Consider the following 14,213-nt stretch of genomic DNA (forward strand, 5'->3'; position numbering starts at 1 on the left):
CAGTTTTGTGAATGCACAGGACTTATGCAGATGAAAAGTAGACTGCCATTTTGGATGGTGGCTCAAAGAGCACTGACAGACTCTTATGCAAACATACTTTCCATCTGGATGCCTTAATGTCTGAATTTCCACACTTATAAATTCACTCCTTTGTATTTAATATTGACTTTTCTTGTAGTCCCTGCCTCACTGTGCACAGTTTCTAAAAAAAAAATTCATCTCACCACCGTGATTAGAAATATCAAGATATGGGAAGGTTGAGGTAGGAGTATAGAAAGTGATGGAAATTGTTGATCTGGACAAACAGCGAGCCTCATTCAATCAAATAATCACACTCCCAATGTGTCTTAAACTTCTTGTGAGCCCAGCTTCTACTCAGGAAGACCTGGTTGGAGATGGGGCCCTTTTAAAATACAAATATCAAGGAGGTATGAATCCTGAAGACATAAATAATGTGAAAGGCCTACCGCCCTTCTCTTGCCTCTGGCTGCATGGGGTGTCTGGGGGAAGTGGGGGAGGAGAGCTCTAGGGTGGGAATGGGGAGGAGGTGGGTAGTGTGAAGATGAACTTCATTTGCATCATTTCCCCAGATCAGCTCTTCCAAAGCAGTTATTACACTTTGATACTACTTTCTGTCTTATTTTCTGAATTCCTAGAGAAATTTTTCATTTGAGAAAGTTTTATTTTTTTTAGCCTTCAAGATGTGTCTTTGTGTTACAATAAACTTAAAAGAAAACCTACAGTTTTCTTTTGTTTCTTTGCCTTTTTTTCCCCCTGAGATCAAAAACAATTATACTTTCCTCTTCCTTCCTCTTGGGGTGGTGGAAATTTGCTAAGACTTGCTTCTTAGAACTTGAAGTGGAATTAAAGCAGTCATTCGATCATCCATGAGCAGATTCCCATTAGTCAGTACCAGTGAGTGGTTCTTCTGAAGATATGAAAAATAGACTGATACTTTTTTAAAATAAAATACTTTCAAGTATTTTGATACTTTCAAGCCCTAGCAGGGGAACAGATTCCTGGACACCTCTTTAATATTCAAAGGCAGTTATGTTTTATACTTTTTCTTGATATGTTAGTACATATGGTATAGAGAAACATTTGTTACTGCAATTATTGACAATTGACACTGTACCTTATTTCTTCAGAGACCTCACCAAAATAAAGTTAATTGATCATTTCACTCATCTCATTAACTACATTTCCAGAACAGTGGCTGGTGGAATCATCCATCTACCCAAAACACACACATGCACGCCTACCCCCCACACCCCACTTCTTCTGTAAGTGTGCTATTAGGGAATGAGCATAGACTGATTTCTGAGGAATACTGGCCTTATGCTGTAGGAGCCTCAGGGGATGCATCAGTGGCCTTAGAATGAAGCGCCCCTGCCGTGCTACCCTTTAGCAAAGCAAGGAGACAAGGACCTGCAGATACCCTCACAGAACGCACCTCACCCTGAGCTCCAGCTCTTGCTTGTTCTCGTCTGGGGAGGCTGGCATCCCATCAGCTACCCTTCCTCAGAAGGAGTTTTGGATGGTGACGTTGCTGAAATCACTGGAGGCTGTGTGGTCCAAGACCCTAGGAAGCCAGCCTGCAGCTCTTCCTGCGTGCCTGTGGCAGAGCAGCGTGTGAGCTAGATTTGGATCCAGTGAGATTGAGTTCAGGATTCCGAGTTTGAATTATAGGTAAATGTGACCACTTTTGGCTCTTATGCTTTAGCTGACTGGAGCACAGGCACTATTATGAAACAGACATGGACAGTTGCCAGAAGTGACCTAGTGCCTGTTCATTTTGAGGTCTATTCATTATTATCCTTGTTCAATAAATCACTCCTACCTTGTGGAAAATAGATTTTTAAGTCAGTGGATTTTCTTAAAGCCGTGTTCTTTGTACGTCTGAATTACCCCTAGTGGCATGTGTAAGACCTTGGGGGGCCTTATGACCGCTGAGGCTGCTGAGGTGCAGTTTACCACCTTATATTACCCAGAAATAACTGATAAAAATGTACTTTAAATCTCAGACGTAGGCAAAAACATACTGAGCCTGCACATTGATGTGTGTGTAAAGTGTATTGGATATTGTCAGGGCATAACATGAACAAAATCCATTGTTGCTAACTGTTAGTTGTTTAGAGAACCGAGAGCATTTGGGGGCCTCGCCTCTCCTTCTTCCGTGGCTGGTGAGAAGGGGTTAGCACACTTGAGTATTCCAGGTCTGTTCCATTTCCATTACCAATCTTTGTTTGGTCATGGGATTGAGCCCAAAGGGCACCTGAACTTTCCAGATTCCCTAGGCCTTCCTCACCCTGTTCAGTAACAGGCATTTATGGAGCACTCAGGGTGTGCTAGACAGTATGCCAAATGCTCTTCGTATATTATCTCTTATAAGCCTCACAACAGCTTAATAAGCTGGAGGTACTTGTTTTATAAATGCACAAACCGAGACTCAGAGAATTTAAGGATCTTGCTTAAGAGCAGGGATTTTGCAGTTTTTTCCCCAGTATCGTCAGGCACTATGTGAAGTGCTAGAGTATAAAAATGAATGTGAGGGGCCGGCCCAGTGGCGCAAGCGGTTAAGTGCGCACACTCCGCTGTGGCGGCCCGGGGTTCGCCGGTTCAGATCCCAGGCACGCATGGATGCACTGCTTGGCAAGCCATGCTGTGGCGGCGTCGCATATAAAGTGGAGGAGGAGGGCATGGATGTTAGCCCAGAGCCAGTCGTCCTCAGCAAAAAAAGAGGAGGATTGGCAGATGTCAGCACAGGGCTGATCTCACCAAAAAAAAAAAAAAAAAAGTAATACAGACCCTGTTTTCAAGGAGCTTATAGTTTAATGGAAACAGACACGTTAACACATAATTTTCTTTAAATGAGATAAGTGCGTTGACAGAAATATGAGCACAGAAGTTGTGGGAGCCTAGAGGAGCATCATCACTTGAGCTTAGAGGTCATAGGAAGGCATCCTGGGAGAAGGGATGTTCAAGATGAGAATTGATGGTTTAGCTACAGTGAACCTAGCTTCTGGGGGTATATTATGAGATTGCCCTAGAACTAAGAGGGGAGAACCCAAAGACCCTTGGGCCCAGAACATTTCTGGCAGGTGTTTGTCAGTCTGCCTTAGCCCAGCCCATTCACATGTAGATATTTCTAGGCTCTGTCCTTTTGGGCTGGTAAACAATAGCTGAGTTCACAAATAAACCAAAAAAACCCTGAAAACGTGGATGCATAGACCTGAAATAATATTAATCTAATCAGTTAAGTATCTGATTTTTTGAAAAGTACCATTACTTATATGGCTTAATTTTATTAATGCAACATTAATTTTTTTAAGTTATAAAGTAGCAGGTGTGAATTAGTGGTTGTTGAATAAATAAATGGATGAGAGAATTAACAATATAGAACAGGAGTCAACGAATTTTTTCTGTAAAGGACCAGAAAATAAATATTTCAGGCTTTATGAGCGAACAGTCTCTGTCACAACTACTCAATCCTTTCATAGCACAAAAGCAGCCATAGGTGTTAAGTGAATGAATGGATATCACTGTGTTCTAATAAAACTTAATTTACAAAAAAGGTCGCAGCCCAGATTTGGCTGTGGGCTGTAGTTTGCCAATCCATAATATACAACAATTGATACTTTACCAAAGTTACAACTTGCAGGAGATAGGTGCATTTGTTTCTTATAAAATGTATGATTTTAAATTCTGTGCTTAATTATGTGCAGGTAACATATCTGGGGAAGGAGCTTTTACAGTATGTTTCTGAGGAAGTGCCCATACCCGCAGAACCAAACTCGGTACCTCAGCAACAGCAACCTTGTCTTCCAGGTATGTGCAGACCAACACTCATTTCTTAGTTGTGGGAAGAACACACCCAAACCTACTGAGAAAGTGGTCCTTTTTTTTTTTTGTCTTTTTTTTTTTCATTTAGGTGAAATTTACATACCATTCAAGTAACCATTTTAAAAAGAACAATTCAGTGGCATTTAGTACATTCAGTGTTGTGCAAACACCACCTCTATGTAGTTTCAAAACACTTGCATCACCCCAAAAAGAAACCCTGTACCCATTCAGCAGTTCCTCCCCATTCTCTGCTCCCCCCAGTTCCTGGGAACTACCAGTCTGCTTTCTGTCTGTATGGATTAAATATAAATGGAATCGTACAATATATGGCCCTTAGTTTCTGGCATTTTTCACTTAGCATAATGCTTTCAAGGATCATCCACATTGTAACATCTATCAGTACTCCATTCCTTTTTATGGCTGAATAATATTCCATTATATATATATATACCACAATTTGTTTATTCATTCGTCCTTTGATGGACATTTGGGTTGTTTCCACTTTTTAGCTCTTCGGAATAAGTGCTGCTATGGACACATGTATACATATATTTGTTTGGGTACGTATTTTCAGTTCCTTTGGGTATATACCTAGGAGTGGAATTGTATCATATAGTAATTCTGTGTTTAACTTTTTGAGGAACAGCCTGTTTTCCACAGCAGCTGAACCAAATGTCATAAGGAAAAAATACCATTGATTTGGCGTATTGGGTTCGTTTTCCATATTTTCTAAAAACAGGCACTAAAATCTTTGTTTATTATTAAACTCTGTGCTTTTTAAATTATTAAAATCTATGCTTGATCTGATGGAATAAATCTTAGTCTGAGAAAACTGAAGAGAATGTAGTCTTCACCAATTAGCAGCAGATTTTGAAATGATCTGGAAAGAGGCCGCACACGTTCCTGAAAAACAGACATAACTGGTGTCACGTTACCCTTCTCTGCTGCTGCACCCCCTCTTTTTTCCCCAGTGTCCCTGTCTCAGACTAGTTGGGGACAGTGTAAGCAGACAGGAGGTATAAAACAGAAAATGGTAATTCTGTGATAACCAGAGTCAAGGACCAAACAGAAATTACTATTGCCAAGCCCCTAACGAGGGGCTCCGCAGGGTTATTCCTTTCCTTATAACAAACCCCAATAATTCAAAATACTTTCCTATTCTAACTCTATAACGAATCCATCCTGACTTCTCAGGGTCCTTCTTTTGTCTCAAAAACTGGTTTCAGAATAGGATATATTTTCCCCAGTTTTCCGAAGACAGCCTCAAAAGTGCTTTTTGTCATTTTGGGGAAACAGATCAGGTAAAACAACAATTGTGGAGAAGTTAAAGGGCTTAAGAAACGGGAAGGGGTTCTTGTAGTAATTCATGGTCTTTTGTTCCTAACCCTGACTGCAGATCTACCTAATTAAATCTTGGAGTAGGGCCCAGGAACCTGAATCTGTAAAAGTGATTCTTATGCTGCTAGCCTGACTAGAGACTGTGAAGGACTGGTAGTATCTGATTTCTTATGCAGAGAATAATTTGAAAATTCTTGCTATTCAGCCTTTCACTTTGATTCCAAAGAACACCGCTCTTGTGCACGTGCGCGCATGCTCCCTCCCCCCACACACACACTTGAAGTAAAGCCACGCAAATCCTTTCTCCTCCTAGTTTCTAACCTCAAGAGTGAAAGCAGAAATATAGGTTCTTCCTTACAGTGCAAAGGTTACCCACTTCTCAGATTCTCTAGTTCTAGGCAGGGATGTCCAGTTCAGCCACGCACCTCCTTCCTTAGGGGGCTCACCATTCCCCTGCTAAGTGAGCATGAGATGAAAATGGGATCTGAGCTACTTCTGTTGCCTGTAATATAAAGTTTCTTGTTAACTAATTTCTTTCAAGAAATCCTGAATTTGCTTTCCTTTAGATATTTCAGAAAATGTTAATGCTAATTTGAGAACCGTGGAGGTTGCCAGTATGCCAGCCAACTTCTTGTTACCTTGATCTGGGCCTTGGAATCTACAGGCAGGTTCCTGCAGGCATCTTATAGGCTGCTGTTGGAGTTTTGTTTGAACCTCCTTGATTTAGGAATCTTTTGTACCTGGTTTTGTGGTACTGTTACCGCCCAGTGTGGGGCCTTCTGCTTGCCGCAAGACATGCCAATAGTCAAGAGGCAAGGTGGTAGGAGAAAAAGGACTTTTTTATTACAGCTTGCTAGCAAGAGGGAAAATGGCTGACTCATATCCAAAAGAACCATCTTAAGGGGGCACAAAATCTTATAGCAGTTATATAGGCCATTGGGTTATAGGGGAGGGGGTTAGGAATGTTGACCTTCTGGTGTTACAGACTGGGAGTGCCACACCAGATCTTTCATTTTTCACTGATGATGGCTATCAGCATAGACTCTCTGTTCGGGGGTCATCACATTCCTAAGGAACTCAGAAAAACAAAGTTATCATCTTATCGTAGCTGGGAGGTACATGCACAAGCAGGGGTTTAGATCTCTTGTAGGGTGCATATCCAGCTGGGTTAGTTTGACTAAGGTCATTCAAAGTTACAATAGAGTTTTTCTTTTCTATGGCTTCCCTTATGTCAACCTTGTCTTGAGCCGGTATCAGTACCTGATAGAAATCCTAAGACCTGGCAAGTTAGAAAAATGTAAACTCTCTAACTCTGTTACAAGCAAAGCATTCAGGAGAGAAACTTTTTCTGTCTTTGGCATATCAAAATGTGGCCACGGAAGGCATGACTCTGATACTGCAGACAGTAACGTCTAAAGGAAAACAAGTCCATGTGGGTTTCATCAGCCTACTTCAGATCACAGACATGGTCTGTTCACTTAGGCTTTTTGATGATCACACTCTTCAGAATAGTGTTTTCGGGAATAAGGGAACTAGGAAGAGCTATTTACATTTCCCCGTAAGGAGGATGCCTGTGCGCCAGGCTTGACTGGGCAGTTCCTAATCCAGCAGAGTTGTTAGGAGCACTCCCTTTCACTTGCAGACATGCCTTGTTTGGATGACCCAGTACAGGAGCCAAGCAAATAGGTCTTGGAAAGAATGAAATTTGGACAAGGTGAAAAAAAAAGAAACTTTGCAGTTTCATTTACTTTTATGAGAAGTGTATAGATTCTAACATACTGTTGTGCAAATAGCTGGTCAAATCTTACGTATTTACAAATATTACGTAATCTTACTCTATATTATAAGTAATTGCTGGCTACCTAATCCTAATCCCCTGAGAGAATGAGAAGATCTTTGAGTTTAGAGAGACTTTTATGGGCTCTTGCTTCCTATTATTTTCCTTATTGCCTGGCACACAGTAGCTTCCCAGTAAATGTTCACTGAATAATGTTCCTTGACTAAACGAATGAGTGACGAAGCATGAATATGATCCAAAGGACTGCTGTTTTAAAACTGGATTGTCCTGTGACTGACTGTCTTAGTAGGTGGGCATGACTAGACCTCACAGGCTGTAATGGAGTTTGTGATGAAGAATTCAACAAATGGTGAAGGGGATTTTGGTTAATTAGTAATATCTCCTTTATCTGATTTTCTACTTCTAATTATGAGATATAAAAGTGACGGCCCTTCACATTTTCTCAACCAGAAGTTTAAAAGAGAACTCTCTCTCCCTCCCCCTCCTCTTCCTCTCCCTCTTTATGAGAAATCGTGAAGAGATCTGTTTAGCTTTGTTAACCATTTCCTGAACTTCTTTAATCCTATGATATCTATTAACATTTCATGGGAGAATTGCAGCAACCTCAATATCCAATTTATTTCTACATATCATTTTGGATTCATGGTACTAAGAAAATCCTAAGTCACGAAGATAAGTGATGAAAGTTTTTAATCTTACCATTTTAAGGCTTTCTTCAGTGAATCAGAGATGACAGAAGAGCCTTATTCTGAGTTCTACACAAAAACTAGTGAAATTGATAAGACAATGTATTGATGGACTCCAGAGTCTTATAATGTGGTATATTGACACATTTAAGGGTATATGTTGTTTCTAATTAAAGATTTTAAACATACAAACGCTGACCTTTAAAAATGAAATTCTGTTGGTGAAACCCCTGAAGTATCGATCTCTGAAGTCCTTTCAAGCTTTAAAATTTAATGAGTCTGTGGTGCATTTTCCCTTGAAGTTTCACAGTTTCCTCCCAAGCCTGCCTCCTCTCTGCCTCCTTGGCTGTCGTTCCTCTTCTGGGTTATTGAGGAAATCTTCATTGATATTTCAGTATAAATTGGAAGGGGAAAAAATGAACATTCTCGGACTTCTATATAATTTGTGATCACTGTGTGCAGACATATAACATTTTTCACAAAGTTCTTTAAAAAAACATTCTGTTAAGATAGATTACATTTCATTATTTCACTGGAAAACCAATTTTATATATTTATGCCCCCTGTCGCCATAGACACGCAAAACAGATTAAGCTAAATGTATTCATCTAAGCAAAAAGAAAAGAGTATCTCCTAAAGTTTTTCTTTTCCCAAGCCATCATTTAATGTATACTAATTATGTAATTTTCTTTCATGGGGACCTAACATCACTTGTTCATTTGAAAGTAGAACATGGTTTTTAAGGAAAAAATATTCTTTTTTATTTTAAATAAAAATGGTCCTTGACCTGCTGATAATCTCTTGTAAATAAGTGACTTTAAAGAAAGAGTTTTCTTCATTTCAGCACTGTTGTGCTTCATTTCTCTGTAAAAGTGTACGTAATAGAGCACAGACATTCACAGGTGCTTTTGTTTTATGTGGTTAAGAACGTCTTAAACCTTAAACACCCCAGGAAGATGGGTGCCTGATAACAGAGCCAAAGGTGTTTATTTCAGCTCCTACAACTGTTGATTCTTTTTCTCTACTTTAATCATAATTTTTTTCATCCTGGTGTCACCATTATCACTCTTTTGACCTAATTCTTAAAGTGGAGGATACATCTACTGATAGAGGACGAAAGAGAAGAAAACTGATTGTCTGTTGAGCACCTGCCACGTGCCAGGCCCTTTGCCAGATTATTTTATGTACCTTAGGCCACGTAGGAGCCGCTTTCTAGTAGAACTGCGGTGTTATGTCTGTACAACAAAGGAACAAAAAACTTGCACATTTTACAAATCAAGTACTTCAAACCTAGTTCAGCTTAAGGAAGCACCTATTAAATTTCAGTTTTCCCCGAGGAATGGGGGCTTAAATAGTTTTAAACTTCTAAATGTAATGTTCGCAGCTATGACATACAACTATCTACTGGGGCTTTGGGGGGAAAAATTAAATAAATAAAATCTTTAAATGTGATGTTCAAGTCTATTTCTTGATTCCAATATAGTTTTCACAGATGGCTCTTGATCTTACCAATGTAAATCTATATCAAATGATTACTTTAGCTTTAAATATAAAATCATATAATATTCCACCTCCATATTTGTCTTTTAGGGTCTATTTATTTTAAAAAGGCATTGAACTTTGTATTTAAGTGGCCATAATAGTATTGTTTTCCCCAGCGTGAGAGCAGATGTTTTGGGGGGTTTTTTTGTTTTTTTTGCTAAGGAAGATTTGCCCTGAGCTAACATCCATGCCAGGCTTCCTCTACTTTTTAGTACGTGGGCCGCGAGCACAGCTAACAGAGTGGTGTAGATCTGCACCCAGAACCAAACCCCGGCCACCGAAGTGGAGCGAGCCAAACTTAACCACTAGGCCACTGGGGCTGGTCCCAAGCAGATGTATTTTTATAATTTGTTGAAATAATTCTTAATCATTTTGCCCTTGATTGGAATTATATTTCTGATTCATAATGAGAATGTATACATAAGTATGTTTGTTCATTTCCATTTGTAACTAGAGTAAGCAAAGTTTCATTCCATAATCCTAATGAAATGTAGAATGCTTAGTTTGTAAGAATAAGTTCTGGAAGTCTGAGCTCAGTAATTTTAGAGTTAGAAGTGAACCTTATATATCAACTAGATTCGGGCCTGTTTTGCAGATGATGAAACTGAGAACCAGAGAGGTAAAATGGGTTAAATGAAAAGAGTTCATGGATTAATTATGTTTCAGAAGTGAACATTAGTTAAAATAACAAATCTGATTATTTTTGCTTTTGATCTATTAAGGGAAATTTTTTTTAAAAAAGTTAGAGGAAAAAGCATAAAAGTTAAAATTATTTTTAACTTAATTAATTAGCTTGTCATTTTGAAGTGCTAATTTGGGTAACTAGATAACATGAAAAGTTTCATGAGCCCATTCCTTTGCCTCATAATGAATCTAGCAATTCAGTTGAAGTAGACTTGTGCAGAATATCTAATATTTGGTGGTGTTACTTGAGGAAGATTTATTCCTCCCTGCCAGTCATGCATGAGCAGAATGGTTCCTTAGCTGTGCCGTTCTTTCGGGGATGAGGGACAAGAAGAGCCAAATGTCCACATGAATGGCTGTTTGTGGGTTCTCCTGGGCTGCTGTGTGTGCTGCTGTTTAGAAATTTTGTTTACAGATCTCAGAGGCCACTGACTTTGCCTAGGGACTCTACCCGAAGTAAAAGTGAAAATTAAAGGGAGAGGGCTCTACCCCCCAGTGGGGTAGATTGGTGGTCTTCACAGTTCCTGATGAAAAAATTATTTGTCACAAAGAAGCTACAAGTAGATGTCCTTGGTTATCGTTGCAAAGATGATAATTATTTGATCAAAGAAGGGATTAAATTACTCCTTCTCGGGGTTCTAATTTCTCGCTTCCTCATTCACAAAAATTCTTTCAGTGATAGAACTTCTTTTTTTAATACTTGTTTCTTAGGTGTCTAGCCCCTCAAGCTGAACTAGGCTTCTGAGCACCAATCCACTTAATCCTCCCCACAGTGAGGACTGGGAAAAATGAGTAGTAGATATTGTCAGGCTGACCATGTGTTTGTTCCTGGGATTACAGAGCTTTACCTGTCAGTTTTTATTGCTACAGATCACAACAGCCTAGTTCTTCTAAGATCTTTCCATGAAACAGTGACGATTACTAATGGACCCAAAGTGAAATCTTCTCCTATTAGGGATATTTAATTTAATCATTAAGCAAACAATTTTTGAAATATTACATACTGGCATTCATGCTTTCCTGTATAGAGATATATAGATACAGAGCAAAGGTTTGCTCAGCTTCACAAAAGGAAGAAAAGTTAGTGACGTTCGTTGGTTCTAACTTTGCTGAATGTTGCTTGCCTGGTATGATTCAAATAACTTTTACGTAATAAAATAATGTAGCAATTGTATAGTTAACACTTAATTCAAACTGGGATCGTAAATTCGAAATCAATTTGCTGTATTCTTATATATCCTTGTGTGGGGTGTACCCTGTTTAGCTCCACTTTCTGTATGTGTGTGTTTTTTGTTTTGTTGGTTTCCTCCTGCCTCTTATATACTGGGAATTTTCTTGTGGATAACAACAAAGAAATTTGGAAGCTGGAAGTAGTGTTAAGCCAAAGGTGCAGGATCCTAGGGAAGTAGATAGTGTGGGGCAGCACTGGCTGGAGTGAAATGGGTAGGAATGCTGTGGTGGGTGCAGTTTGCAGACACCTCATGCAGTGGAGGTGGTGGAGGAGGAGGAGGAGGCAGCAGAAGATGAGAGGTAAAGGAGTTGAAAACAGGTGTTTTGTAAGGAATGATGTTTTTTTTTCTTCCAGTCTGATCATTATGGAAAGGAGAATGTTCTGTAAGAAACTAGGAGATGGTCTTAATACTATGTTTTGTGATGTGATATTCATGTTCCCAGAGCTTCATTTCCATGGGTTCACCCAGGAAATGGCATCTTCTGCTACTGAGGAGCCAGTTCTAGTTTTCCTAAAGTCCTGTGATTGTAGGAAATTGGGAAGTCTATTATGCCACAGTGAACTTGAGTGGAGATGGGGGTGAGATTTTGGCTGCCGTGCCCTCTGTCTCTTTGAAAGAGAACCCATATGAATGGCCTCTAAGCTAGAATATCAACCAAATAGATCTTGTGGATGTGTCATGGCTAACCTGTTGAGAAAGATATAAATCAAAACCATCACACTCTACTAACTTTAGCAATAAAATCAGCCTCACTGAAAAAAGAGGAGGCAGAGCTAAAACAGTCCCTTTCTCTTGATTCATTACAGCCCCTCAGGGAGGGAGAGAACCCAGGTTCATCTCTAAGCAAAGCTCGTTTAGAACGAAAAGTAATATTGAATTGCACTTTACAGTTCTACAGAAAGCTTTCACATATGTGCTGTTTTCTCATTTGACAAAGATGAATGATGGGAATGATAAGGCAAAAGGAAAAAAAGCTTTAACCTTAGTGTTGCTTTATTGAAAACTCTACCTCTAGAAGTTACTAGGTTAACAAATGTCCATCTGAAAGTGCTGTTTTCCAAACAATTTTGTCATATCATCTCAAGCATCCCAAGTTTGGGCCTCTCTATTTCCAGCATATCAGTTGGGAAGATGGGCAAGTTGCTTCCTCTGCACCCCTACCTACCATTCTGTAGTCTTGTTGGTGATCGTCTCTCTGTGTTGGCTCATGTGCATGAAAGACCAGGAATAGGTCTTAGGCTTAAGCGAGAGTTTAAACAGCATGACTAGCACCCAGTTTCTCTTGCTTTCCATCTCTCAGCTCCATCCTAACAGCCTCTTCTCGCATCACCCTAGAGCTACGTGTTTCCAGATGCAAGTGCAGAGGGGAAGAATGTGGATGTGACTCTTTCCCAGAAGACCCAACAGAGATCTCATTGCATCTCACTGAATGGGTCATGTTCTCACCCTGAATCAATGCCTCTTCACTCATTGGCTTAGATCTAAATAAATCAGGAGATTGAGAATAATTCACCAGAGCACATGGGCCAAGTGTAGGGGAAAGGGATGTTCCTCCAGAGGCAAATTAGGGTGGAGTCACCATTGGAAGGATAAACCGATACTGGGCGTCAAAAGCACCAGATGCCCACGCAGTTGTGTAATTATGTAAACATTTGTATTGCTTAGGATTATGAAAATATGGTATTGCTCATAATCTGGCCAAGGTCACACACAGTTAGCATATTGGTGCTACCTGTGGAATAAGATTCAATTTGCTGAATGATTTTTGGCTCATATAGCCAATCTCTGAGGAGGGAGTCTCTGAGACTGTCAGGAAGTCGAAGAAACCGGTTTTAGGATCATTGACTCTTAGACTGGCAGAGCTGAAAGGGATGCTGCTGATCATCCATTCTCTCGCCTCTCAGAGGAAATGAAGTCTGGAGAAGCCATACAGCTTGCTTGAGATCACACACCAAGTTTGTGTGGCCTTGAAAATTGATCATCCATCTTACAGCCTAATGCTCTTTTCAGTAATAAGTAATGATAACATTAATAATAATAGCAGCTAATATTTATTGAATGTTTGCTGTATGTTAGGCAGTAGCCAAGCATTTCACGTGCAATATCTGAGTTAATCCTCACAAATATTTTATTCTCAATTTATTGGAAATTGAGGCACAGAGGGGCTTGCACAATTACCTTCAGAAGCTTCAGTCATCCTTTTCTCGCCTTGCTGTTGTAGACCACACACAGGCTTCTTTTGCCCGTGATGAGCCAGTGCTGATTTTCAGTTTCGTCTTGGATGCAGAAAACTGAGTGAGTGAAGAATGACCTGGTCGGAAAGCCTTTTGTGTGTGCTCATAGGCTTGACTAGGGTGTAGAGTTTGTAATAAGTAAGTTTAAATCTTATTTTTTCAAAGACAGTTTTTAATTTATTGACACTTCTTTAAACAGGAACTTCCAGAGAGTCAATGCAGAGCATCCCACATTATCTACAAATAAATGAAATACTATTAATCAGCGATCAAGAATTTCTCCCATGCCATATAATGGATCAACATTGGAAGTTCTATGTGGAATGTGAGGAGCTAACATTCTAAAGTCTTGTTTTCTTAGTAGCTTATTAGGTTTTTGTTCAGATTATTAACCAACATTCATATTTTATCTTGTGTGGGCTGGTGGACCTGTTTTAACACATACTTTATGAGTTGCTACTTAAGATGTGTGTTTACTGTTATAAGAAAAAATATAACTCTTCAACTATTATAGTAAGATTAATACTTTTTTGCCATTGAAATAAAGGCATTTTGAGTAAACCATATTGGCTCTCAGGCTTTCTTTTTACTAACATAAACTTGAAACTAATCTTTCAATCAACACCTCTACCTTTGTGTAAATAACAGTTGTTCCTTAAGGGAGGTAAGGATACAAATGAGAGTGATAACTGGTCCTGAAGAGGCCTCAGTAAAGGGAATCTACCTCAGACAAGAACTTTGAGTCCAGTAGCTTCCCCCGTTCACGCTGGAATTTATCTTGAAATCAAAATGTAAAATTACGAAAGAGGTTTATTTTAAGTTTTATAAAAGTTAGCATAGATAGAATTGTAACTGT

The 14,213-nt window shown here is 39.4% G+C and overlaps 1 protein-coding gene across 1 annotated transcript in view; it reads left to right on the top strand.

The window, feature by feature from the left end:
• Window positions 1-13,844, top strand: part of ANKRD31 (ankyrin repeat domain 31) — a 135,501-nt gene extending 121,657 nt beyond the window's left edge. Inside the window, exons 24-25 of the mRNA XM_087430161.1 lie at window positions 3,726-3,828; window positions 13,557-13,844. Coding sequence (XP_087286287.1) covers window positions 3,726-3,828; window positions 13,557-13,702 — 249 coding nt within the window. The 3' untranslated portion in view covers window positions 13,703-13,844. The remainder of the gene's footprint in view (window positions 1-3,725; window positions 3,829-13,556) is intronic.
• The last annotated feature ends 369 nt before the right edge of the window (window positions 13,845-14,213 follow it).

The sequence above is a fragment of the Ceratotherium simum genome, chromosome 4 (assembly GCF_057802395.1).
Source record: "Ceratotherium simum simum isolate JZ-2026a chromosome 4, ASM5780239v1, whole genome shotgun sequence".
In the NCBI taxonomy this organism is placed as follows: domain Eukaryota; kingdom Metazoa; phylum Chordata; class Mammalia; order Perissodactyla; family Rhinocerotidae; genus Ceratotherium; species Ceratotherium simum.